Raw genomic sequence first — 24,730 nt, forward strand, 5'->3', positions numbered from 1 at the left:
ATTTTGAATAAGAGCAGGGGGAGTCCAATATTTATCCCTCAATCAACGTAACAAGAAAAACAGGTGATCTGGGTCATTATCACATTGCTGTTTGTGGGAGCTTGCTGTGCGCAAATTGGCTGCCGCGTTTCCCACATTACAACAGCGGAGAGAGATCGAGGCCCAGGAAAGGCGCGTGTTCGGGGCCCAGATGAGCCGAGGGCCATGGGGCAACACGGGCCCAGCCCACACTGTGCGATACGTGCGCGCACTAAGTCCGTGCAGCAGAGCTGGTCTCCAGTCGTCCTGGTTAACCCTTGCCACTGGACCAAGACCTCGCTCTGTCAAGCCCGTGTGGTGGCTGGTGTGCAACAGTCACCCCACGTTAAAAAAATCCACCCACAGGCATCTTCCACCCTTCAGGATGTAGTTCGGGATCTGGAATATTAGGTCCTTCATTGAAACACCTGTGAACTCATCCCTTTTTGGTGTGGAAGCAAGTCATCCTCGATACGAGGGGCTGCTTCAGAAGAAGAAGACAACAGTGACTACACTCCAAAAAAATCTCTCTCTTAGGCAGTTGCTCGGAGTCGAGGATGACTTCAGTGGCTGTAAAGCACTTCTACAGGGCTGTAGTGATACCCGCCCTCCTGTATGGCTCAGAAACATGGACCATGTACAGTAGACACCTCAAATTGCTGGAGAAATATCACCAACGATGTCTCCGCAAGATCCTGCAAATCCCAAGGGAGGAGAGATGCACCAACGTTAGCGTCCTCGACCAGACCAACGTCCCCAGCATCGAAGCACGGACCACACTCGACCAGCTCCGCTGGGCAGGGCCACATTGTCCGCATGCCCGGACACGAGACTTCCAAAGCAAGCGCTCTACTTGGAACTCCAACACGGCAAGCGAGCCCCAGGTGGGCAGAGGAAGCGTTACAAGGTTCACCCTCAAAGCCTCCCTGATAAAGTGCAACATCCCCACCGACACCTGGGAGTCCCTGTACCAAAGACCAGTCCACCCTAAGTGGAGGAAGTGCATCCGGGAGGGCGCTGAGCACCTCGAGTCTCGTCGCCGAGAGCACGCAGAAAGCAAGCGCAGGCAGCGGAAGGAGCGCGCGGCAAACCAGTCCCACCCCACCCTTTCCTCTGACCACTGTCTGTCCCACCTGTGACTGTGGTTCTCGTATCGGACTGTTCAGCCACCTGAGAACTTCACTTTTAGAGTGGAAGCGAGTCTTCCTCGATTCCGAGGGGCTGCCTACGACGATGAGCGGTCCAATGGTCGTGAAAGGCGCTACATAAATGCAAGTCATTTGTGCAATTGACTTGCAGTTGAATATCTGAATCTCGCTGCCGCCAGAGGTCGATGGTTCTGCACGGGCGCTAAGACATCTCCACCCCCGCCCCAGTGTTTGGCTGGCAGAGTGAAATCTTAGAATCTGTGGTGTGAAAAAAAAGCTGTAAAGATCTTTTTTTTGTCTCTCCTTTGGCAGATTAGAGGCGCATTTCGCCATGTGCATAGCAGAACAAAGGCGGGCTGGATTAGGTGAAGGGGACGAACTGGTGTTTCAAAAACTGGGAGAGGGGGTTTGCAAATTCACAATATGCAGAGTCAATGATTTCTCCCCCCCCCCCCCCCGCAACTCCTAATTATCTCTCCGGTGCAAATGCAAAGAAAAAAGTTTGGAAAATCAGACTCTTTTAATCGGCAAATGTCCCAATCTCTCTCTTCCACAGCTCCCCCCCCAACTCCCAGTTATCCCTCCAGTGCAAAGGAAAAAGTTTGGAAAATTAGACCCTTTTTTAATAATGCAGTAAAATCTAAGCTATGAAATACTGTCACAAATCCTGCACTTTTATTTTAGCACTCTGTAATTTAGTAAAGTAGGTGATAGAGGACTTTAATACGTCTAAAGTTTGATTCACCAAATTGGGTCCTTGCACGAAATTACCCCTTCACCAAAAAAAAAGTGGACAAGTTGTAATTGGGCTATGTGATTGACGGGGAGGCGGGCCAATGGGGAGGCGGGGGTGTGTCTGCGGGAGGTGGAGCTGGCCAATCAAGCTGTGGGTGGGCGGGGCCCAGGCTCCCAGTCAGTTTCAGGCACTCCGCTGCCGGGCTCGGGAAGTTTGTGCGGGGAAAGTTTGCGCGGAGTCGGCCAAAGTTTTGGGAGCGCGATGCGCTGATGGGGGCTTTTGCTGGAAGCTGTGGCCAGGAACCTGGGGCCAGTGGGTTGTCTACCATGAGTCTCTGGCTGCTCTGCTGCTGCCTGCTGCCGGCCACCCTGGCTGTGGAAGGTGGGTTGTCCGCGGGTCTGCTACACTTCTTCCCCCCCCCCCCAAAAAAAAAATGCATCTCTGCCCGGGGGAGAAAGGATTTGCGAATGAGAGGCCGCGGAGTGTCGATGCAAGCGGCGTTACAGAGGGTAGGGGGGAGAGGGTTTAGAGGAGAGGGAAAGGGGAAGATGGTTTTGGGGGGGGAGAGGGGAAGATGGTTTTGGGGGGGGAGAGGGGAAGATGGTTTTGGGGGGGGAGAGGGGAAGATGGTTTTGGGGGGGGGGAGAGGGGAAGATGGTTTTGGGGGGGAGAGGGGAAGATGGTTTTGGGGGGGGAGAGGGGAAGATGGTTTTGGGGGGGGAGAGGGGAAGATGGTTTTGGGGGGGGAGAGGGGAAGATGGTTTTGGGGGGGGAGAGGGGAAGATGGTTTTGGGGGGGGAGAGGGGAAGATGGTTTTGCGGGGAGAGGGGAAGATGGTTTTGGGGAGAGGGTTTTGGGGAGAGGGGAGAGGGTTTTGTGGAGATGGTTTGAAAGGGGAACAGGTTTGGGAAAGGGGAAGATGATTAGGGGAGAAGGGAGATAATTTGCAAAGGGGGAGATGTTTTGGGGAGAGTGGGGTGTAGACGGTTTGAAGAGGGGTGAGATGCGACGTTTGGTGGGGTAGATGCAGGATTTGACGGGGTCGATTCCAAGCTCGAAGTGTGAGGGGGGGGCGGGAGTCGGTGCTTAAGGAACCATATCGAGTGTGTGGAGAGGCAGGATTTGGGGGGTCCTAGCCCCTCAGAACATCGAGCCTTGTAAAAAGCACCCGATAAACTTGAACGTGGGGGGGTGGGGGTGAGCGCGGTCGGGACTGAATCTGCCGGGTCCTTATTCTCTGGCTGTTTTAGTGAAATATGAGCCCTGGAAATACTTCTCTCTCAAACCCAGGGCTCTGCTATTCTTCCAGCAGGCTGCCGTGCCTTCCTATTGAAAGGGAAGCTTTACCCTCGATCATTGTTTGGTCATTTCCTACAATGTGTGTGTATATATATATATATTTAGAAAAACAATGTATTTGATAGAGGTGTTCAGAATGATGAAGGGTTTTGATCGAGTAAATAAGGATAAACTGTTTCCAGGGACAGGAGGCTCAATAACCAGAGGGCACAGATTTAAGATAACCAGCAAAAGAGCCAGAGGGGAAGATGAGAATTTATTTTTAAACGCAGCGTGTTGCTGTGATTTGGAACTGCGTTGCCTGAAAGGACGGTGGCAGTAGATTTAATAGTGACTTTCAAAAGAGGAGAGTTGCATAAATGAAGACTTGCATTTATATAGCGCCTTTCGCGACCACCGGACGTCTCAAAGCGCCTCGCAGCCAGTGAAATACTTTTAAGAGTGTAGTCACTGTTGTAATGTGGGAAACACGGCAGCTAATTTGCGCACAGCAAGCTCCCACAAACAGCAATGTGATAATGACACAGATAATCTGTTTTTGTTATGTTGATTGAGGGATAAATATTGGCCCCAGGACACCGGGGGAGGGGGGGGGGGGAGGAACTCCCCTGCTTTTCTTTGCAATAGTGGCCATGGCATCTTTTACATCCACCTGAGAGAGCAGACGGGGCCTCGGTTTAACATCTCATCTGAAAGACGGCACCTCTGACAGTGCAGCGCTGCCCCTCCGACAGTGCGGCGCTCCCTCAGCGCTGCCCCTCCGACAGTGCAGCGCTCTCTCAGTACCGCCCCTCCGACAGTGCGGCGCTCCCTCAGCGCTACCCCTCCGACAGTGCGGCGCTCCCTCAGTACCGCCCCTCCGACAGTGCAGCGCTCCCTCAGCGCTGCCCCTCCGACAGTGCGGCGCTCCCTCAGCGCTGCCCCTCCGACAGTGCGGCGCTCCCTCAGCGCTGCCCCTCCGACGGTGCGGCGCTCCCTCAGCGCTGCCCCTCCGACAGTGCGGCGCTCCCTCAGCGCTGCCCCTCCGACGGTGCGGCGCTCCCTCAGCACTGCACTGGGAGTGTCACAGCCTAAATTTACAAGCTCTAGTCCTTGGAGTGGGACCCGAACCTAGAACCTTCTGACTCAGAGGCGAGTATGCTACCTGTTGAGCCGCGCGCGGCTGACCAGGAAAAGGGAATACTTGAACAGCAAAGATTTGCAGGGCTATGGGGAAAGAGCAGGGAAGTGGGGGGAGGGGGGGGGGAAAGGGAGTGAGTGGGACTCGATTGGAGATGTCCTTTAAAGAGCCGACTGGTCGATTGGCCTCCTTCTGTGCCATATTGCTGCACGTGTTTCAAATTGCTGGACAAATTGGACGCTGGGGTTTTGGCGGGAGAGGGTGCAGAATGATTTGGAAGAGAAAGTAAGAAAGATTTGCGTTTCATTATCAGAGGCAGTCCCTTGGAGTCGAGGAAGACTTGCTTCCACTCTAAAAGTGAGTTCTCAGGTGACTGAACAGTCCAATACGGGAATTACAGTCTCTGTCACAGGTGGGACAGACAGTGGTTGAAGGAAAGGGAGGGTGGGACTGGTTTGCCGCACGCTCCTTCTGCTGTCTGCGTTTGGTTTCTGCATGCTCTCGGCGACAAGACTCGAGGTGCTCAGCGCCCTCCCGGATGCACTTCCTCCACTTAGGGCGGACTGGTCTTTGGCCCGGGGACTCCCGGGTGTCGGTGGGGAATGTTTCATTTTATCAGGGAGGCTTTGAGGGTGTCCTTGTAACGTTTCCTCTGCCCACCTGGGGCTCGCTTGCCGTGTCGGAGTTCCGAGTAGAGCGCTTGCTTTGGGAGTCTCGTGTCGGGCATACGGACAATGTGGCCCGCCCAGCGGAGCTGGTCGAGAGTGGTCAGTGCTTCGATGCTGGGGATGTTGGCCTTGCTTTTATATAGCGCCTATCACGACCACCTGGTGTTTTGGAGTATAATCACTGTTGTAACGTGGGGGTCGATTGCCCCGAGTATGCATCCCTGGGATGCAGACCAGTGGAAGGTTACGGGAAGACCCTTTTTTGGGAACACGGTGGAAATGGCAAAGATGGCAGCTGGTGGTAACTGGTTGCGCGCTGGGCTAGGTCACGTTGTGGCTGTTGGTGGTGGAACGGTCGACCTGTTGCCCCAGAAATTCTCTTGTCTGGTGTTTTCAGGAAGATGTTCAACTAGAAATACTTGGGATGGGGGCAGGGATATTCCGATCCCTTTCTACTGCCGTGATATTGTGTTAGTCAGCCCCCCTCCCCGCCTTTCCCATCTTTCTATTCTCCCCCCACCCGACCCCCACCGCATCTCGGCCGGTGATTTCTCCAGGGAACCCTGGCCGGCTGCTTCCTGACTCCCGGGAGAGCGGAAGTGGGACATCACCAACGTGGGAGAGGAGGAGGCCATTCGGCCCCTCGGGCCTGCTCCACCGTTTCATCAGGTCATGGCTGATCTGCACATGAGCACTTTTGCTCCCACTCCAGGGACTTCAGCACATAAATCCAGGCCGACACTCCCATTGCAGTGCTGAGGGAGCACCGCACTGTCGGAGGTGCCGTCTTTTGGATGAGACGTTAAACCGTCTGCCCCCTCAGGTGGACGTAAATGATCTCACGGCCACTATTTCGAAGAAAAGCCATTGCTCCATATGCCTCGTTACTCTTGCACAACGAAAACCTATCGATCTCCGACTTGATAGTCCCGGTTGATCCGCCCCCGGCCTCAACATAGAAAATAGGTGCAGGAGTAGGCCATTCAGCCCTTTGAGCCTGCACCACCATTCAATAAGATCATAGCTGATCATTCACCTCAGTACCCCATTCCTGCTTTCTCTCCATACCCCTTGATCCCTTTAGCCGTAAGGGCCACATCTAACTCCCTCTTGAATATATCCAATGAACTGCCATCAACAACTCTCTGCGGTAGAGAATTCCACAGGTTAACAATTCTCTGAGTGAAGAAGTTTCTCCTCATCTCGGTCCTAAATGGCTTACCCCTTATCCTTAGACTGTGTCCCCTGGTTCTGGACTTCCCCAACATCGGGAACATTCTTCCTGCATCTAACCTGTCCAGTCTCGTCAGAATTTTATATGTTTCTATGAGATCCCCTCTCATCCTTCTAAATTCCAGTGAATATAAGCCTAGTTGATCCAGTCTTTCTTCATATGTCAGTCCTGCCATCCCGGGAATCAGTCTGGTGAACCTTCGCTGCACTCCCTCAATAGCAAGAATGTCCTTCCTCAGATTAAGAGACCAAAACTGAACACAACAACATTTTGGGGGAGAGAGTTCCAGATTCCCAGCACCCTTTGTGTGAAGAAGTGCTTCCTGACATCACCCCTGAACGGCCTGGCTCTAATTTTAAGGTGATGCCCCCTTGTTCTGGACCCCCACATGGAAAACTGCTGGAAATAATCATTTCCCTCGAACAAGGATGACACGCTACCACACGAGTTCACAGGTGTTTCAATGAAGAACCCGATATTCCAGGTCCCGAACTACATCCTGAAGGGTGGAAGATGCCTGTGGGTGGATTTTTTTAATGTGGGGTGACCGTTGCACACCAGCCACCACACGGGGCTTGACAGAGCGAGGTCTTGGTCCAGTGGCAAGGGTTAACCAGGATGACTCGAGACCAGCTCTGCTGCACGGGCCCAGTGCGCGCACATATCGCATAGTGTGGGCTGAGCCCGTGCTGCCCCTGGGCCCTCGGCTCTGCTGGGCCCCGCACCCTCATTTGTCGCTCCGCTGTGGCTGGAAATACACGGCATATCGCGCCTCTCCTCCTTTAAGGCACTCCTCAAAACTAACCTAAGTGTTTGGTCACCTTGCCTAATCTCTGCCCCAGAGGGCTGCGGAGGCTCAGTTGTTGAGTATATTCAAGGCCGAGATCGCTAGATTTTTGGACTCTCGGGGAATCGAGGGATCGGGCAGGGAAGTCGAGTTGAGATAGATGATCAGCCGTGATCTTATTGAATGGCGGAGCAGCCTCGAGAGGCCGTAGGACCTACTCCTATTTCCTATGTTCTCAAATCTCTTTATGTGGCTTTGTGTCAATATTTGCCTGATACCGCTCCTGTGAAATGACGTGGGGACATTTTATTAGGTTAAAAGCACTACGTTAAAAGAAAGTAAGATTTGCATTTATATAGTGCCTTTCACGGCCACCGGGCATCCCTAAACGCTTTACAGCCAATGAAGTACATTTTTGAAGTGAAGTAACTGTTGTAATGTGGGAAACGTGGCAGCTAATTTGCGCACAGCAAGCTCCCACAAACAGCAATGTGATAATGTTTTTTTGTTATGTTGGTTGAGGGATAAATATTGGCCCCAGGACACCGGGGAGAACTCCCCTGCTCTTCTTCAAAATAGTAGCCATGGGATCTTTTACGTCCACCTGAGAGAGCAGACGGGGCCTCGGTTTAACGTCTCATCCGAAAGACGGCCCCTGCGACAGTGCGGCGCTCCCTCAGCACCGCCCCTGCGACAGTGCGGCGCTCCCTCAGCACCGCCCCTGCGACAGTGCGGCGCTCCCTCAGCACCGCCCCTGCGACAGTGCGGCGCTCCCTCAGCACCGCCCCTGCGACAGTGCGGCGCTCCCTCAGCACCGCCCCTGCGACAGTGCGGCGCTCCCTCAGCACCGCCCCTGCGACAGTGCGGCGCTCCCTCAGCACCGCCCCTGCGACAGTGCGGCGCTCCCTCAGCACCGCCCCTGCGACAGTGCGGCGCTCCCTCAGCACCGCCCCTGCGACAGTGCGGCGCTCCCTCAGCACCGCCCCTGCGACAGTGCGGCGCTCCCTCAGCACCGCCCCTGCGACAGTGCGGCGCTCCCTCAGCACCGCCCCTGCGACAGTGCGGCGCTCCCTCAGCACCGCCCCTCCGACAGTGCGGCGCTCCCTCAGCACCGCCCCTCCGACAGTGCGACGCTCCCTCAGCACCGCCCCTGCGACAGTGCGACGCTCCCTCAGCACCGCCCCTGCGACAGTGCGGCGCTCCCTCAGCACCGCCCCTGCGACAGTGCGGCGCTCCCTCAGCACCGCCCCTGCGACAGTGCGGCGCTCCCTCAGCACCGCCCCTGCGACAGTGCGGCTCTCCCTCAGCACCGCCCCTGCGACAGTGCGGCGCTCCCTCAGCACCTCCCCTGCGACAGTGCGGCGCTCCCTCAGCACCGCCCCTCCGACAGTGCGGCGCTCCCTCAGCACTTCCCCTGCGACAGTGCGGCGCTCCCTCAGCACCGCCCCTGCGACAGTGCGGCGCTCTCTCAGCACCGCCCCTCCGACAGTGCGGCGCTCCCTCAGTACTGCACCGGGATTGTCGTCCTGAATGTTTGTACTCAAGTCCCTGGAGTGGGACTTGAACCCACAACCTTCTGACTCGGAGGCGAGAGAGAGTGTGTTGCCCACTGAGCCACAGCTGACACAGAGACACAAGTTGTTGTCCGTCTACCTCAGGAAGGCAGGAGTGCGTTTTGCATGAACAAGAGACGAGGATGAGACAGGTTAATATCCCACGTGACATACTTTGCCCCCGAGTGCATTTCAGTCTCCAGACTGTTTTGTTGTGATAGTTGCTTAGAAGCCCTCCCTCGCAAATGGCAGCTGTGGCTCAGTGGGCAGCACCCTCCCCTCTGAGTCAGAAGGTTGTGGGTTCAAGTCCCACTCCAGGGACTCGAGCCCATAACCCAGGCTGACACTCCCAGTGCAGTGCTGAGGGAGGGGCCGTCTTTTCGGCCAACCTCTCGGGTGGGTGTAAAAGATCCCATTGCCACTATTCTGAAGAGGATTTTCTCCAATATTTAGTGTAGCGGTTATGTTACTGGACTAATAACCCGCGGACACAAGTTCAAATCCCACCACGGCAGCTGGGCAATTTAAATTCAGCTTAGTTAAATACATCTGGAATTAAAAAGCCAGTAACGGTGAGCATCAAACTACCGGATTGTCGTCAAAAATCCATCTGGTTCACTGATGTCCTTTAGGGAAATCTGCCGCCCTTACCCGGACTGGCCGATGTGTGACTCCAGACCCACGGCAATGCGGTTGACTCTTAACTGCCCCTCTGAAATGGCCCAGCGAGACACTCCGTTGTATAACACGGCTCACGACAAAGTCAGCGCTGTGTGGGAGCACCTTCACCACACGGACTGCAGCGGTTCAAGATGGCGGCTCACCACCACCTTCTCGAGGGGCAATTAGGGACGGGCAATAAATGCCGGTCTCGCCAGCGACGCCCACATCCCAGGAGCGAATAAATGATTGCAAAAAAAATATGATCGCTCAACCAACGTCACCAAAATTAAAAGATTCGTTGATCACATTGCTGTGCAGGATGTTCCAAAGGGCTTTACAGCCAACGAGGTGTCGGATTGCAAACTTCAGTGGCTGTGAAGCTCATTGGGATGTTCTGCGAGGAAAGGTGTGAAATTGCAAGTCTTCCTTTTATCTTGCACTTTCTCCACTCTCACTTTCTGTCTCCCTGAGCCCGTCTTCCCTCCGACTCTCCGGCATTCCGCGGCTAATTTTCTCTCCGGGCAGTGAGTATCGGTGTTTACAAAACAGACGATTGGGGAAAAAAAGACTCTTTGCTTGTTCAGTGTGTGCTCACACCGCCCTGCCGACAAAGATTGATGGACTGGGATGAGTTGAGTCAGCTGCCTCTTCGTTGTCCGGGGGCAGTGATTTATGCTGGTGTCCGATACTGTAATTATCTTCAGTCTCTGTTGCCTTGCGTCTTGACTTTAAAATTCTCACCTTCGTGCTCACATCCCTCCGTGGCCTCGCTCCACCGCCCCTCCCCCACCCCCGCCCCCCTTCTCTGTAACCTCCTCCGACCCCACAACCCTCCGAGATATCCACACTGCTCCAATTCTGCCCTCTTGAACGTCCCCTGATTTCCATCGCTCCGCCATCGGCCATGCCTTCAGCCGCATGGGCCCCCAAGCTCGGAATTCCTTCCCCAAATGTCTTTCCCCCCCCCCCCCACTCCCTCTCCCCCCTCCTTTTTAAGACGCTCCTTAAAACCGACCTCTTTGACCCAGCTTTTGGTCACCGGTCCGAATATTTCCTCGTGTGGCTCGGCATCATAAGAACATAAGAAATAGGAGCAGGAGTCGGCCATTCGGCCCCTCGAGCCTGCTCCGCCATTCAATACGATCATGGCTGATCTGATCATGGACTCAGCTCCACTTCCCTGCCCGCTCCCCATAACCCCTTATCGGTTAAGAAACTGCCTATCTCTGTCTTAAATTTATTCAATGACCCAGCTTCCACAGCTCTCTGAGGCAGCGAATTCCACAGATTTACAACCCTCTGAGAGAAGAAATTCCTCCTCATCTTAGAATAAGGGGCCGCCCATTTAAAACTAAGATCATGCCCCCTAGTTCTAGTCTCCCCCATCAGTGGAAACATCCTCTCTGCATCCACCTTGTCAAACCCCCTCATAATCTTACACGTTTCAATAAGATCACCTCTCATTCTTCTGAATTCCAATGAGTAGAGGCCCAACCAACTCAACCTTTCCTCATAAGTCAACCCCCTCATCCCCGGAATCAATCGAGTGAACCTTCTCTGAACAGCCTCCAAAGTTGTATTGTGGGAGACGCGGGAGTCAATTTACGCACAGCGCATTTTTGTTTGATGATCGCTCCTGTGAAGCGCTTTTGGTGGGGTGGGGGGGGGGGGGGTTTTACTACGATTTCCGTGTCCCTCCTGCCACTCCAACTCACACCGCACAGACCAATCATCGATCCCGTGACCTTCTGGCCTAAAAATCGCAGTTACTCATTGGTTAAATTCACTGGGCCGCTGTGACAACCGTTCATGCTATTTTGACCTGATAAAGGAATCCTTTAACCCAACCCTTCTCTCTTCTGTTCTATGGACCTTCCATGGGGCAGGAGAACAGGGAAGTCCGGGATCCAAATAGTCACCGTGGCCCGGTGACTGATCTCCAACTGCTCGAAAACAGGGGGTCAAGGGTTATGGGGAACAGGCAGGACAGTGGAGTTGAGGCCAAGATCAGATCGGCCTTGATCTTATTGAAAGAAAGACTTGCATGTATATAGCGCCTTTCTCGATCACTGGATGTCTCCAAGCACTTCACAGCCAGTGACGCACTTTTGGAGTGTAGTCACTGTTGTAACGTGGGAAGCGCGGCAGCCAATTTGCGCACAGCAAGCTCCCGTAAACTGCAATGTGATAATGACCCAGATAATGTTTTTTTTTGTCATGTTGATTGAGGGATAAATATTGGCCCCAGGGCGGCACTTCTGCTATTCTTCGAAATAGTGGCCGTGGGATCTTTTACGTGCACCCGAGAGGGCAGACGAGGGCCCCGGTTTAACGTCTCATCCGAAAGACGGCACCTCCGACAGTGCAGCGCTCCTTCAGCACTGCACTGGGAGTGTCGGCCTGGATTTACGTGCTCAAGTCCCTGGAGTGGGACTTGAACCCACAACCTTCTGACTCAGAGGCGAGAGAGAGAGCGAGCCACTGAGCCACGGCGCAGGAAAAATGCGATTTAATGTTGCAGGTCAATGACCTTTCCTTTGTTCCTCTTAGAAAGGTCATGTCCTGAAATGTTAAGTCCTCTCTCGATCTCTCGCCCGCTCTCTCTCTCGCCCGCTCTCTCTCTCTCTCTCTCGCCCGCTCTCTCTCTCTCGCCCGCTCTCTCTCTCGCCCGCTCTCTCGCCCGCTCGCTGCAGATGGTGCCTGACCCCGCTGACTGTTTCTGGAACTTTCTGTTTGTTTTATTTAATTCCAAACAACTTTACTCTCGATCGCTTTTTGTCTCCCGCAAACACACCCGATTTAGATATTTCCCAGCTGGCCGCTACTGGGATTTGAACTCGTTACCTCGGTGATCTCATTAAAACATCACGCACTCTTCCAGGGCTTGACAGGGTAGATGCAGGGAGGATGTTTCCCCCCCCCGGGCTGGGGAGTCTAGAACCAGGGGTCACAGTCTCAGGATAAGGGGTCAGCCATTTAGGACTGAGATGAGGAGGAATTTCTTCACTCAGAGGGTGGTGAATCTTTGGGATTCTCTGCCCCAGAGGGCTGTGGAGGCTCAATCCTTGAGTATATTCAAGGCGGAGATCGATAGATTTTTGGATATTAAGGGAATTAAAGGATTATGGGGGACAGTGCAGGAAAGTGGAGTTGAGGTCGAAGATCAGTCACGATCTCATTGAATGAGGGAGAAAGGAATCGAAGGATATGGTGATGGGGGCGATGAAGAGGCTGGCATGGAGTATAAACACCGGCACGGAGCAGTGGGGCCGAATGGATGTGCGTGTTCCATGTAAGTCCATTTAAAAGGATTGAATAGGCTGGCATTATTGTGAAACGTTACACCAACACTATACCCGTCCCTTGACACGCAACAGGAAACATCAAAGAGTATCAGTTACTCAGTAGCTGATAAGACGTGAAGATTAAGCAGGCTTGAGCTAAACGCAGGATTACAATTTATCATTTGCAGTGAAGGCTGAATTTGCAAGTGAACTTCAAAGCATGCTGCAATGTGACCGAACTCTCTACTTAATCTTCACACTGTTCGTCAGCCGATACGGAAAAGTAATTGGGCTGTGTTCCATTTGCTTCAAATCCTCGATTTATATGCAGCGTCCCCGACAGCAGTTGGCAGTGTTTAAAAAGAAAGGCAGACTTGCATTTATATAGCGCCTTTCACGACCACCGGACGTCGCAACGCACTTCACAGCCAATGAAGCACTTGTTGGAGTGTATTCACTGTTGTAATGTGGGAACCAATTTGCGCACAGCAAGCTCTCCCACACAGCACTGTGATAATGACCCAGATAATCTGTTTTTTATGTTATGTTGGTTCAGGGATAAATCATCAGCGTAGGTAGTTCCTCGAAATCGAGGAAGACTTGCTTCCACTTTAAAAGTGAGCTCTCAGGTGGCTGTACAGTCCATTACGAGAACCACAGTCCCGGTGGGACAGATAGGCGTTGAGGGAAAGGGTGGGTGGGACTGGTTTGCCGCACGCTCCTTCCACTGCCTGCACATGTTTTCTGCACGCTCTCGGCGACGAGACTCGAGGTGCTCAGCGCCCTCCCGGATGTACTTCCTCCACTTAGGGCGGACTGGTCTTTGGCCAAGGACTCCCAGGTGTCGGTGGGGATGTTGCATTTTATCAGGGAGGCTTTGAGGGTGAATATTGAGGATAAATATTGGCCCCAGGACACCGGGGATAAGTCCCCTGCTCTTCTTCGAAATCGTGGCCATGTGATCTTTTATGTCCACCTGAGAGAGCAGACGGGGCCTCAGTTTAATGTCTCATCCGAAAGACTGCCCCTCCGACAGTGCGGCGCTCCCTCAGCACTGCCCCTCCGACAGTGCGGCGCTCCCTCAGCACTGCACTGGGAGTATCAGCCTGGATTTAAGTCTCTGGAGTGGGACTCGAACCCACAACCTTCTGACTCCGAGGCGAGGGTGCTGCCCACTGAGCCACAGCTGACACTAGAACAGATTACACTGTATCTGGAGTGACTTTGGGTCCCAGTCAGGAGTTGGGAGCATTTACACTGTATCTGAAGTGACTGAGTTTCAGTAGGGAGCTCGATCTGATTACCCTTGATTTAAGTCAGTTTATTTGAAAGGGATTAACACTGTGATTGCAGGAGCTAAGTGGGATTTGATATGAGCGTGTGAAGTGTTTTTGATTTTTACAATGCGAGTTATTTCCGGGCTCATTAATTACAATTGATCCCATCTCTTCCACTTTTTCCAACCCTATAGTACTGTACCGCAGTGTTATACAGTGACAGACCTGTACCCACCAGTACTGTACCCCAGTGTTATACAGTGACAGACCCGTACCCACCAGTACTGTACCCCAGTGTTATACAGAGACAGAGCTGTACCCACCAGTACTGTACCCCAGTGTTATACAGTGACAGACCTGTACCCACCAGTACTGTACCCCAGTGTTATACAGCGACAGAGCTGTACCCACCAGTACTGTACCCCAGTGTTATACAGTGACAGACCTGTACCCACCAGTACTGTACCCTAGTGTTACACAGTGACAGACCTGTACCCACCAGTACTGTACCCTAGTGTTACACAGTGACAGACCTGTACCCACCAGTACTGTACCCCAGTGTTATAGTGACAGACCTGTACCCACCAGTACTGTACCCCAGTGTTGTACAGTACTGGTGGGTACAGGTCTGTCACTATAACACAGCCTATTTTACCCATCCCCAAAATTTTTGCAACTAATAAATAAAAAATTGGTTCAAGGAAAGTATATATTTTTTAAGTTTTTAAGGCCAACACGATTTTTCTCACGCTTGTTGCCTTTGGCAGTGACCTGGAGATTAATCTTCAGTTGCTGGGGACTGCCAAGTGTGGAGGGTTGGAAGCAGTCTGCTGCTGGTGTGACCATGCTCCGTGTTGCTAGGCAACAGTAGGCCCCGTCACTTCAAGTTTTGGGCCGAACGCAGGCCTCGGGTGGGTTAAGTGCCTCAGGCCTGCTCAGGCGATCTTGCATCTGGTCGTCTGAGTGTTCAGCCCCCCCCCCTCCCCCCTCCCCTCGCTCGCCTCGCCTCACAGCACAGGGCCCCCCTCTCCGATATAGCCTCGCCATAAACACAGCGCAGGCTTTGAAGAGCTAGCTCTGGTTTTTGTTGTTTATGGGATGAGCGACCCTGACAGCCCCATCTAAACAACCGGCCAGCGTCTCGGATTCCTTCAAAGTACGTTCGGGTCGTGTCAGCGCCGTAACTCTCTCCAGTTCCGGCCTCTTGTGCACTACCTCCTGAATCCTTTGTCCTGTCTCGCTAACCTCCTCCAGCCCGACAACCCTACAAGATCTCTGCGCCCCTCCAATTCTGGCCTCTTGCACATCCCCCCCACCACCCCCCCCCCCCATTTCCATCGCCCCACCATCGGTGGCCCTGCCTTCAGCTGCTTGGGCCCGAAGCTCTGGAACTCCCTCCCTAAACCTCTCTGCCTCTCTACCTCTCTCTCCTCCTTCAAGATGTTCCTTAAAACCGACCTCTTTTTGTCACCTGCCCTGATATCTCCTCCTGGCGTGGCTGGCTGTCTAGTTTAGTTTGCTGATCACTCCTGGAAGGCCTTTAGACAATTTACTACATCGAAGGTGCTTTATAAATGCTAGTTGTTGTTGATATATCCCACATAACTTACTGTACCTGCCCTGGGAGTGTTTGATGGGACAGTGTAGAGGGAGCTTTACTCTGTATCTAACCCCGTGCTGTACCTGCCCTGGGAGTGTTTGATGGGACAGTGTAGAGGGAGCTTTACTCTGTATCTAACCCCGTGCTGTACCTGCCCTGGGAGCGTTTGATGGGACAGTGTAGAGGGAGCTTTACTCTGTATCTAACCACGTGCTGTACCTGCCCTGGGAGCGTTTGATGGGACAGTGTAGAGGGAGCTTTACTCTGTATCTAACCCTGTGCTGTACCTGCCCTGGGAGTGTTTGATGGGACAGTGTAGGGGGAGCTTTACTCTGTATCTAACCTGTGCTGTACCTGCCCTGGGAGTGTTTGATGGGACAGTGTAGAGGGAGCTTTACTCTGTATCTAACCCCGTGCTGTACCTGCCCTGGGAGTGTTTGATGGGACAGTGTAGAGGGAGCTTTACTCTGTATCGAACCCCGTGCTGTACCTGCCCTGGGAGTGTTTGATGGGACAGTGTAGGGGGAGCCCCCTGTGTATATCAGTAGTCGTTCGGCGCTGCTTGAGCAGATTGTAGGAAATGCTGCCGTCGGAATGATGGACGAATGGAAAATCAAGGCCTTGGCAAGAGATGCTGTTTGTAAACGTGGCTTGCAGTTCTGAGGCTGTTGAGTGGAGCTGGGAGATGCAGCATGTGGGTGAATATTAGTTTGCAGTCTAAACAATGGGAGGGGGACATCTTTTCTGCTGGGATTGGAAGCATTGTTTAGCCTTCCTGCGATGTGATGGGGCCCTGTTGAGGTCAAGCCAGAGCGTCTCCCATCTGTAACTGATCTAGTTGACCGGTTCTCGAGACGCACAATGAGCTATCGGGACAGGTGATCAGTAGCCAGGCCAAAGAGGTAGGTTTTAACAAGCGTCTTAGAGGAGGAAAGAGAGAAGCGGGGAGGTTTAGGGAGGGAATTCCAGAGCTTGGGGCCCAGGCAGCTGAAGGCACGGCCACCAATACCCTAGCCCGCACCAAGTCCCACTCACTCTCTGCGCTCGTTGACATACATTGGCTCCCCGGTCTGGCAAACCCCCCCAATTCTAAAATTCTACTCCTCGTCTTCAAATCCCTCCACAGCCTCGCTCCCCCTCCCTATCTCTGTAACCTCCTCCAGCCCCACATCCCTCCCAGATCTCTGCACTCCTCCAAGTCTGGCCTCTTCAGCATCTCCCCGATTTCCATCGCTCCACCATTGGCGGCCGTGACTTCAGCTGCCTGGGCCCCAAGCTCTGGAACCCTCTGCCTAAACTTCTCTACCTCGCTCTCCTCCTTTTAAGGTGCTCCTTAAAACCGACCTCTTTGACCAAGCTTTTGGTCACCTGCCCTAATATCTCCTTGTGTGGCTCGGTGTCAAATTTTTGTAAGGCTGGAGGAGATTACAGAGATATCAACAACAACAATAACCTGTATTTATATAGCACCTTTAACGTAGTGAAACGTCCCAAGGTGCTTCACAGGAGTGTTATGAGATTAAAAAATTTGACACTGAGCCGCATAAGTAGAAATTACCGCAGGTGACCAAAAGCTGGGTCAGAGAGGTCGGTTTTAACATAGAAACATAGAAAATAGGTGCAGGAGTAGGCCATTCGGCCTTTCGAGCCTGCTCCACCATTCAATAAGATCATGGCTGATCATTCACCTCAGTACCCCTTTCCTGCTTTCTCTCCATACCCCTTGATCCCTTTAGCTGTAAGGGCCACATCTAACTCCCTTTTGAATATATCTAACGAACTGGCCCCAACAACTCTCTGCGGTAGAGAATTCCACAGGTTCACAATTCTCTGAGTGAAGAAGTTTCTCCTCATCTCGGTCCGAAATGGCTTACCCCTTATCCTTAGACTGTGTTCCCTGGTTCTGGACTTCCCCAACATCGGGAACATTCTTCCTGCTTCTAACCTTTCCAGTCCCGTCAGAATTTTATATTTCCATGAGATTCCCTCTCGTCCTTCTAGACTCCAGTGCATACAAGCCCAGTCGATCCAGTTTCTCCTCATATGCCAGTCCAGCCATCCCGGGAATCAATCTGGTGAACCTTCGCTGCACTCCCTCAATAGCAAGGACGTCCTTCCTCAGATTAGGAGACCAAAACTGAACACAATATTCCAGGTGAGGCCTCACTAAGGCCCCTGTACAACTGCAGTAAGACCTCCCTGCTCCTATACTCAAATCCCCTCGCTATGAAGGCCAACATGCCATTTGCCTTCATCACCGCCTGCTGTACCTGCATGCCAACTTTCAATGATTGATGTACCATGACACCCAGGTCTCGTTGCACCTCCTCTTTTCCGAATCTGCTGCCATTCAGATAATATTCTGCCTTCGTGTTTTTGCCCCCAAGGAGCGTCTTGAAGGAGGAAAGAGAAGTAGAGCGGTTTAGGGAGGGAGTTCCAGAGCTTGGGGCCTAGGTAGCTGAAGGCACGGCCACCAGGTGTCCCAAAGCGCTTTACAGCCAATTAAATACTTTTGGAGTGTAGTCACGGTTGTAATGTAGGGAAACGCGGCAGCCAATTTGCGCACAGCAAGCTCCCACAAACAGCAACGTGATAATGACCCAGATCATCTGTTTTTTTTTGTTATGTTGATTGAGGGATAAATATTGGCCCCTCTTCTTCGAAACAGTGGCCGTGGGATCTTTTACATCCGCCCGAGAGCAGACGGGGCCTCGGTTTAACGTCTCATCCGAAAGACGGCACCTCCGACAGTGCGGCGCTCCCTCAGCACTGCACTGGGAGTGTCAGCCTAGATTTACGTGCTCAAGTCTCTGGAGTGGGACTTGAACCCACAACCTTCTGACAGAGGCGAGAGAGAGTGCTACCCACTGAGCCACAGATTAATACCTTTTTGTTAACAGCGATCAATCTCCGATTTAAAATTAACAATTGGCCAAGTATCGTTTGCGGAAGAGAGTTCCAAACCTCTCCCACCCTGTGTGTGTAGAAGAGTTTCCTAATTTCACTCCTGAAAGGTCTGGCTTTAATTTTTAGCCTCAGCCCCCTCGTCCTAGACTCCCCAACCGGCGGAGATCGTTTCTCTCTGTCTTACCTATCTGTTCATCTTAATATCTGGAAATAAAAAGTTGGTATCAGTTGAAGTGACCATGGAGCTTATCACATTGTTAAAAACCCAATGGTTCACTAATGTCCCTTTAGGGAAGGAAATCTGCCATCCTTACCCGGTCTGGCCTATAGGTGACTCCAGGTCCACGGCAGTGTGGTTGACTCTTAACCAAACCATGGTTCAAGAAGGCGGCTCACCACCACCGTCTCAGTTGCAAAGGTTGAGCAGGTTGGGCCTGTAGTCACTGGAGTTTACAAGAATGAGAGGCGATCTTATTGAAACGTATCAGATACTGAGGGGTATCAAGGTAGAGATGCAGAGAGGAAGTTTCCCCGCGTGGGGGAATCGAGAACTAGGAGGGCATAGTTTCAGAATAAGGGGTCGCCCATTTAAGACGGAGATGAGAAGGTATTTCTTCCCTCTGAGTGTCGTGAATCGTTGGAATTCATGAGAGCTGTGGAGGCTGGGTCATTGAATGTATTTTAAGGTGGAGATAGACAGATTTGTGAGCGATAAGGGCGGGGAAATGGAGCTGAGCCCAAGATCGGATCAGCCGCGATCTTATCGAATGGCGGAGCAGGCTCGAGGGGCCGAATGGCCTTCTCCTGCTCCTATTTCTTATGTTCTTAAACTCGTATGTAAGTAGGGATAAAGACGAGGGATATACAATGCCTTTCTGGATCACCGGACGTCTCAAAGCACTTTACAGCCAATGAAGTACTTTTGAAGTACTAGTCGTTGTAGGAACCGCGGCAGCCAAGTTGCCAGGGATGCCCACGGAATTAAAAAAGAATCATAAATTTAAAAAAAAAAACAAGAAGTACAAAGAATCTTTGGCTGTGCTTTCCTCCTTTTCCCCATTCAGATCTCCCCATCTCCCGTTTGTTTTCCTTCTCTCTCTCTCCCTTTGGGTGAATATCGATGTCACACGTGGCTCTGAGGAGGAGCACGCAACTCGTCATTCAGTGCTCTACATTTCTTGATGGATGAACACAAGGGGCTGTGAGACGGCCCATCAATCAACGTCAAAAGTGTTTTCTCCAGCTCCAATCCATCCCTTTCCAAAAAACGAATGTGCTTTGCAAAACTCAAAAGCTTCTGCGACTAACCGACCCCGCGGGCGATCTTTTTCAACGTTTGTTCCTGGGATGTGGCTATCGCTGGCAAGGCTGGCATTTATTGCTCATCCCCCTAATACTCATTGGCGTTTAGAACACTTAGGGCTGATCGTATTGAAGTGTATAAGATTCTGAGGGGGGCTGGACAGGGTGGATGCAGAGAGGATGTTTCCCCTTGAGGGGGGAATCTAGAACTAGGGGGAATAGTCTCAGAATAAGGGGCCGCCCATTTAAGATGGAGATGAGGAGGAATTTCTTCTCTCAGAGGGTGGTGAATCTTTGGAGTTCTCTGCCCCAGAGAGCTGTGGAGGCTGGGCCATTGAATAAATTTAAGGTGGAGATGAGACCGATTTTTGAGCGACAAGGGAGTGAAGGGTTATGGGGAGCGGGCAGGGAAGTGGAGCTGAGTCCATGATCAGATCAGCCATGACCTTATTGAATGGCGGAGCAGGCTCGAGGGCCCGAATGGCCGACTCCTGCTCCTATTATGTTCTTATGTTCTAATTGCCCTCGCGAAGGTGGTGGTGAGCCGCCTTCTTGAACCGCTGCAGTCCGTGTGGTGAAGGTGCTCCCACAGTGCTGTTAGGGAGGGAGTTCCAGGATTGTGACCCAGCGACGATGAAGGAACGGCCGATATATTTCCAAGTCGGGACGGTGTGTGACTGGGAGGGGAACGTGGAGGTGGTGGTGTTCCCATGGGCCTGCTGCCCTTGTCCTTCTAAGCGGTAGAGGTCGCCGGTTTGGGAGGTGCTGCCGAAGAAGCCTTGGCGAGTTGCTGCAGTGCATCTTGTCGACGGTGCACACTGCAGCCAGGGGGCGCCGGTGGTGGAGGGAGTGAGTGTTGGTTCTCCTTTGAATGGTTCAATTGAATCAATTTTTATTGAACAAGGTAACAGTACGCTCAATAGGTCACAGCCCTTAACTGCAAAGAAAATCGACTAGGCTTGTATTCACTGGAATTTAGAAGAATGAGAGGGGATCTCATAGAAACATATAACATTCTGATGGGACTGGACCGGTTAGATGCAGGAAGAATGTTCCCAATGTTGGGGAAGTCCAGAACCAGGGGTCACAGTCGAAGGACAAGGAGTACGCCATTTAGGACCGAGATGAAGAGAAACTTCTTCACTCAGAGTTGTTAACCTGTGGAATTCTCTACCACAGAAAGTTGTTGAGGCCAATTTGTTGGATATATTCAAAAGGGAGTTAGATGTGGCCTTTACGGCTAAAGGGATCAAGGGGTATGGCGAGAAAGCAGGAATGGGGTACTGAGTTGAATGATCAGCCATGATCATATTGAATGGTGGTGCAGGCTCGAAGGGCCGAATGGCCTACTCCTGCACCTATTTTCTATGTTTCTCGTGTTGCTTGTGTTCTCTATCGATTTCCTCTTTAGCAACTTGGATCATTTGAATGACTTTCTTCCGTGAGACTAGGTTGAGTTTCCCTCGCCTCTCTCCATAACCTTAACATTAGAGCTGATTCAAATCGCACATTTTCACACAAAGGTGTGTGGGTCTCTGGAACTCGCTCCCAAAACGTTATGCTTGAACTGTATGAAACACGAGTTGGGCCACAGCTGGAGTACTGCGTGCAGTTCTGGTCACCACATTACAGGAAAGATGTGATTGCACTGGCGAGGGTGCAGAGGAGGAGATTTACGAGGATGTTGCCTGGACTGGAGAATTTTAGATATAGATTGGATCGGCTGGGGTTGTTTTCTTTGGAACAGAGGCGGCTGAGGGGAGACCTTATTGAGAAAAGAAAGAAAGACTTGGATTTATATAGCGCCTTTCATGACCACTGGACAGTCAATGAAGTATTTTTGGAGAGTAGTCACTGTTGTAATGTCGTAATTGAGGTGTATAAAATTATGAGGGGCCTGGATAGAGTGGATAGGAAGGACCTATTTCCCTTAGTGGAGAGGTCAACAACCAGGGAGCATAGATTTAAAGTAATTGATAGAAGGTTTAGAGGGGATTTGAGGGGAAATGTTTTCACCCAGAGGGTGGTGGTGGTCTGGGGCGGAACTCACGGCCTGAAAGGGTGGTAGAGGCAGAAACCCTCACCACATTTAAAAAGTACTTGGATGTGCACTTGAAGTGCCGTAACCTGCAGGGCTACGGACCGAGAGCTGGAAAGTGGGATTAGGCTGGGTGGCTCTTTGTCGGCCGGCACGGACACGATGGGCCGAATGGCCTCCTGTGTTATAATTTTTCTGATTCTAAAAAGCTGCTGAAGTTGGTGGTCAATTGAAAATTGCAAGAACAGGAGATTGTGAGATTTTTGCTTAGCATTAACGAAGGGTATTGAGAGGGCGGGAGCCAAGGCAGGTAAATGGGGTTGAGGTACAGATCAGCCGTGATCTCATTGAATGGCGGAACAGGCTCGAGGGGCCGAATGGCTTCCTCTTAGTCCAGCAGCCCAATCATTTAAGGCCTGGAGTGGCCTTCTATGCACTCCTAACCCCTTTGCACTGGCTTTGTGTGGCTTTTAGTTGGATTGACGAATGAAGAATTAACTGGGGCTCTCTCACTAGAGAAGAGAAGGCTGAGGGATGAAACATAACATAGAAACATAGAAAATAGGTGCAGGAGTAGGCCATTCGGCCCTTCGAGCCTGCACCACCATTCAATGTGATCATGGCTGATCATGCAACTTCAGTACCCCATTCCTGCTTTCTCTCCATATCCCCTGATCCCTTTAGCCGTAAGGGCCACATCTAACTCCCTTTTGAATATATCTAACGAACTGGCCTCAACAACTTTCTGTGGTAGAGAATTCCACAGGTTCACAATTCTCTGGGTGAAGAAATTTCTCCTCATCTCGGTCCTAAATGGCTTACCCCTTATCCTTAGACTGTGACCCCTGGTTCTGGACTTCCCCAACATCGGGAACATTCTTCCTGCATCTAACCTGTCCAGAATTTTATATGCTTCTATGAGATCCCCTCTCATTCTTCTAAATTCCAGTGAATACAAACCTAGTCGATTCAGTCTTTCTTCATATGTCAGTCCTTGCCATCCCGGGAATCAGTCTGGTGAACCTTCGTTGCACTCCCTCAATTCCAGTGAGCTGATAGAGCTCTTTAAAATGATGGAACGGTTCGATAGGGTCGACCTAGAGAAGATGTTTCCACTTGTGGGCGAGACCAGAACTAGGGGCCATCAGTACAAGATAGTCACCAAGAAATCCAACGGGGAATTCAGGAGAAACCTCTCTACTCAAGAGAGCGGTGAGAATGTGGAACTCGCTGCCATGGGGAGTGGTTGAAGTGAATAGTATCGATGCATTTAAGGGGAGGCTGGATAAACACATGAGGGAGAAAGGAAATAGAAGGATGGGGTGAGATGAAGAGGGGTGGGAGGAGACTTGTGTGGGGCATAAACACTGGCCATCAGTGGGCCAAACGGCTGTACTTTCTATGGGCCCAAGTTTGCCCCCAGGGTTAGAACAGCGCACCTCCCATGTGGTGTGCCGACTTTTCAGAACATGTTATTTACCTTCGTATTCTCCCCGCCGTCTGGTCGACCCAGGCCCATGGCACGGCGCAGCAGAACGCGTGGGGGTGGGGGGGGGTGGGGGGCAGAGCCAGGTCCCGGCGCTGAAAACAGTGCCGGGACTTCTGCGCATGCGCGCTAGAGTGTGCGCGCATGCGCAGTAGTCCCTCGCAGCCCGAATCTCTGCAGGCGGTGTGGGAGGGGCCCGAAGCACGCCGGCCCGAGACCCTGGCCAAATGGGGCCCCCCCCGATGCCGCGTTCATGTGAGCAAGCCCCCCCCCCCCACAATGGCCCCAGCAGCATTATTTCAGTGGCTGTGCCCGCTTTGATATAAAGTACCTTGAATGTTTTATGAACAGATTGGGATGATTGCAGCACAACTTGCCGAAGGCATTATTGTCAAAGGCAGGAGGTGCTCAGCAACAGGGTTAATGTGCGTGTGGGGCACATTAAGCATTCAGAGGGTGGGTTGGCTTCATGCAGCGTGTGAAAGCGAAGGAACAGGCCAAGGGGGGGGGGGGGGGGGGGGCGGGGGGCAGATGGGGACCTGGTCGAGCTGAATTACCAAGCTGGCTGAGGCCAAAAAAGCAAACTTTGGACAACTAAAAGCTGCTGGCACCAATCCAATTTCGGTTCGCGCCGTTACTTTGTTGACCAAATCGAATACATTTCGTGCGGGTGTGTCTCTCTATCTCAAAAAAATCCCCTCTGCCCCCCCCCCCCCTCCCCCAGTTAAGATGTTGCGTTCACCACCCACCCCAGCCTGCCATGTTGAGCCTTCTCCCTCCCTCTCTTTCCCCCCCCCCCCCCCCCATTCAGATGCCGCGTTCTCCCGACCCTATCCCAGGCCGAAGGGACTCCCGCACAGCTAGCCGCTGCCGAGTTTAGTTGAAGATAGGATTTACTTCAGTTCTTTACTTTTTATTGAGTGCTTATTACTTTGTTTGGTGCTTGGTGGTGCTTTAAATGTAATGACTTGCGCCGATTCCTTAACGCTAGGGAAGGTCTTTCTGTGCGGACTGAAGCGGCCACATACACTGGTCTAAGTTAGTTTGGAGCAACTATTTGCTGGCCAAACTTGCTTAAGTGGCCAAAACAGGCGTAAGTGGCTGGGAACCTGGGAACGCCCCCTTTTGGGGGAAAAAAAAAACTAAACTTTAAAAAAAAAAAACTAACTAACTCACTTACACTGGTGCAAATTAAATGGCCAGAATTGCAAGTAAAAATATACTCCAGAAAAATAAAGTCGCTCCAAAAAAGCCAGTGCAACTCCTGGGGAAACTTGGGCCCCGTGTGAGTGCGGTGGACACAATAAGAACATAAGAAATAGGAGCAGGAGTCGGCCATTCGGCCCCTCGAGCCTGCTCCGCCATTCAGGAAGATCATGGCTGATCTGATCTCGGCCTCAACTCCACTTCCCGCCCGATCCCCATAACCCTTCACTCCGCTGCTCCAGTGCATTTGACAAATGCTTTATGGAGAGTCATTTAACACTTCCATTGGGCTTATAATCTCCCGATTGACTCGATACACCTCCGCCTTTTATGTAGCCTTCTGGCGTCTGATCTTGCACTGTGGCGACATTCTGTGTTTGGTTAGTTATCCCACCGGGATCTTG

The 24,730-nt window shown here is 52.1% G+C and overlaps 1 protein-coding gene across 1 annotated transcript in view; it reads left to right on the top strand.

Moving 5' to 3' along the window:
* Positions 1-2,108: 2,108 nt before the first annotated feature.
* LOC139232655 (ephrin type-B receptor 1-like) overlaps positions 2,109-24,730 on the top strand; it is an 88,990-nt gene continuing 66,368 nt past the window's right edge. The window contains 1 exon segment of the mRNA XM_070863111.1: positions 2,109-2,283. Coding sequence (XP_070719212.1) covers positions 2,172-2,283 — 112 coding nt within the window. The 5' untranslated portion in view covers positions 2,109-2,171.

The sequence above is a fragment of the Pristiophorus japonicus genome, chromosome 20 (assembly GCF_044704955.1).
Source record: "Pristiophorus japonicus isolate sPriJap1 chromosome 20, sPriJap1.hap1, whole genome shotgun sequence".
Classification (NCBI taxonomy): domain Eukaryota; kingdom Metazoa; phylum Chordata; class Chondrichthyes; family Pristiophoridae; genus Pristiophorus; species Pristiophorus japonicus.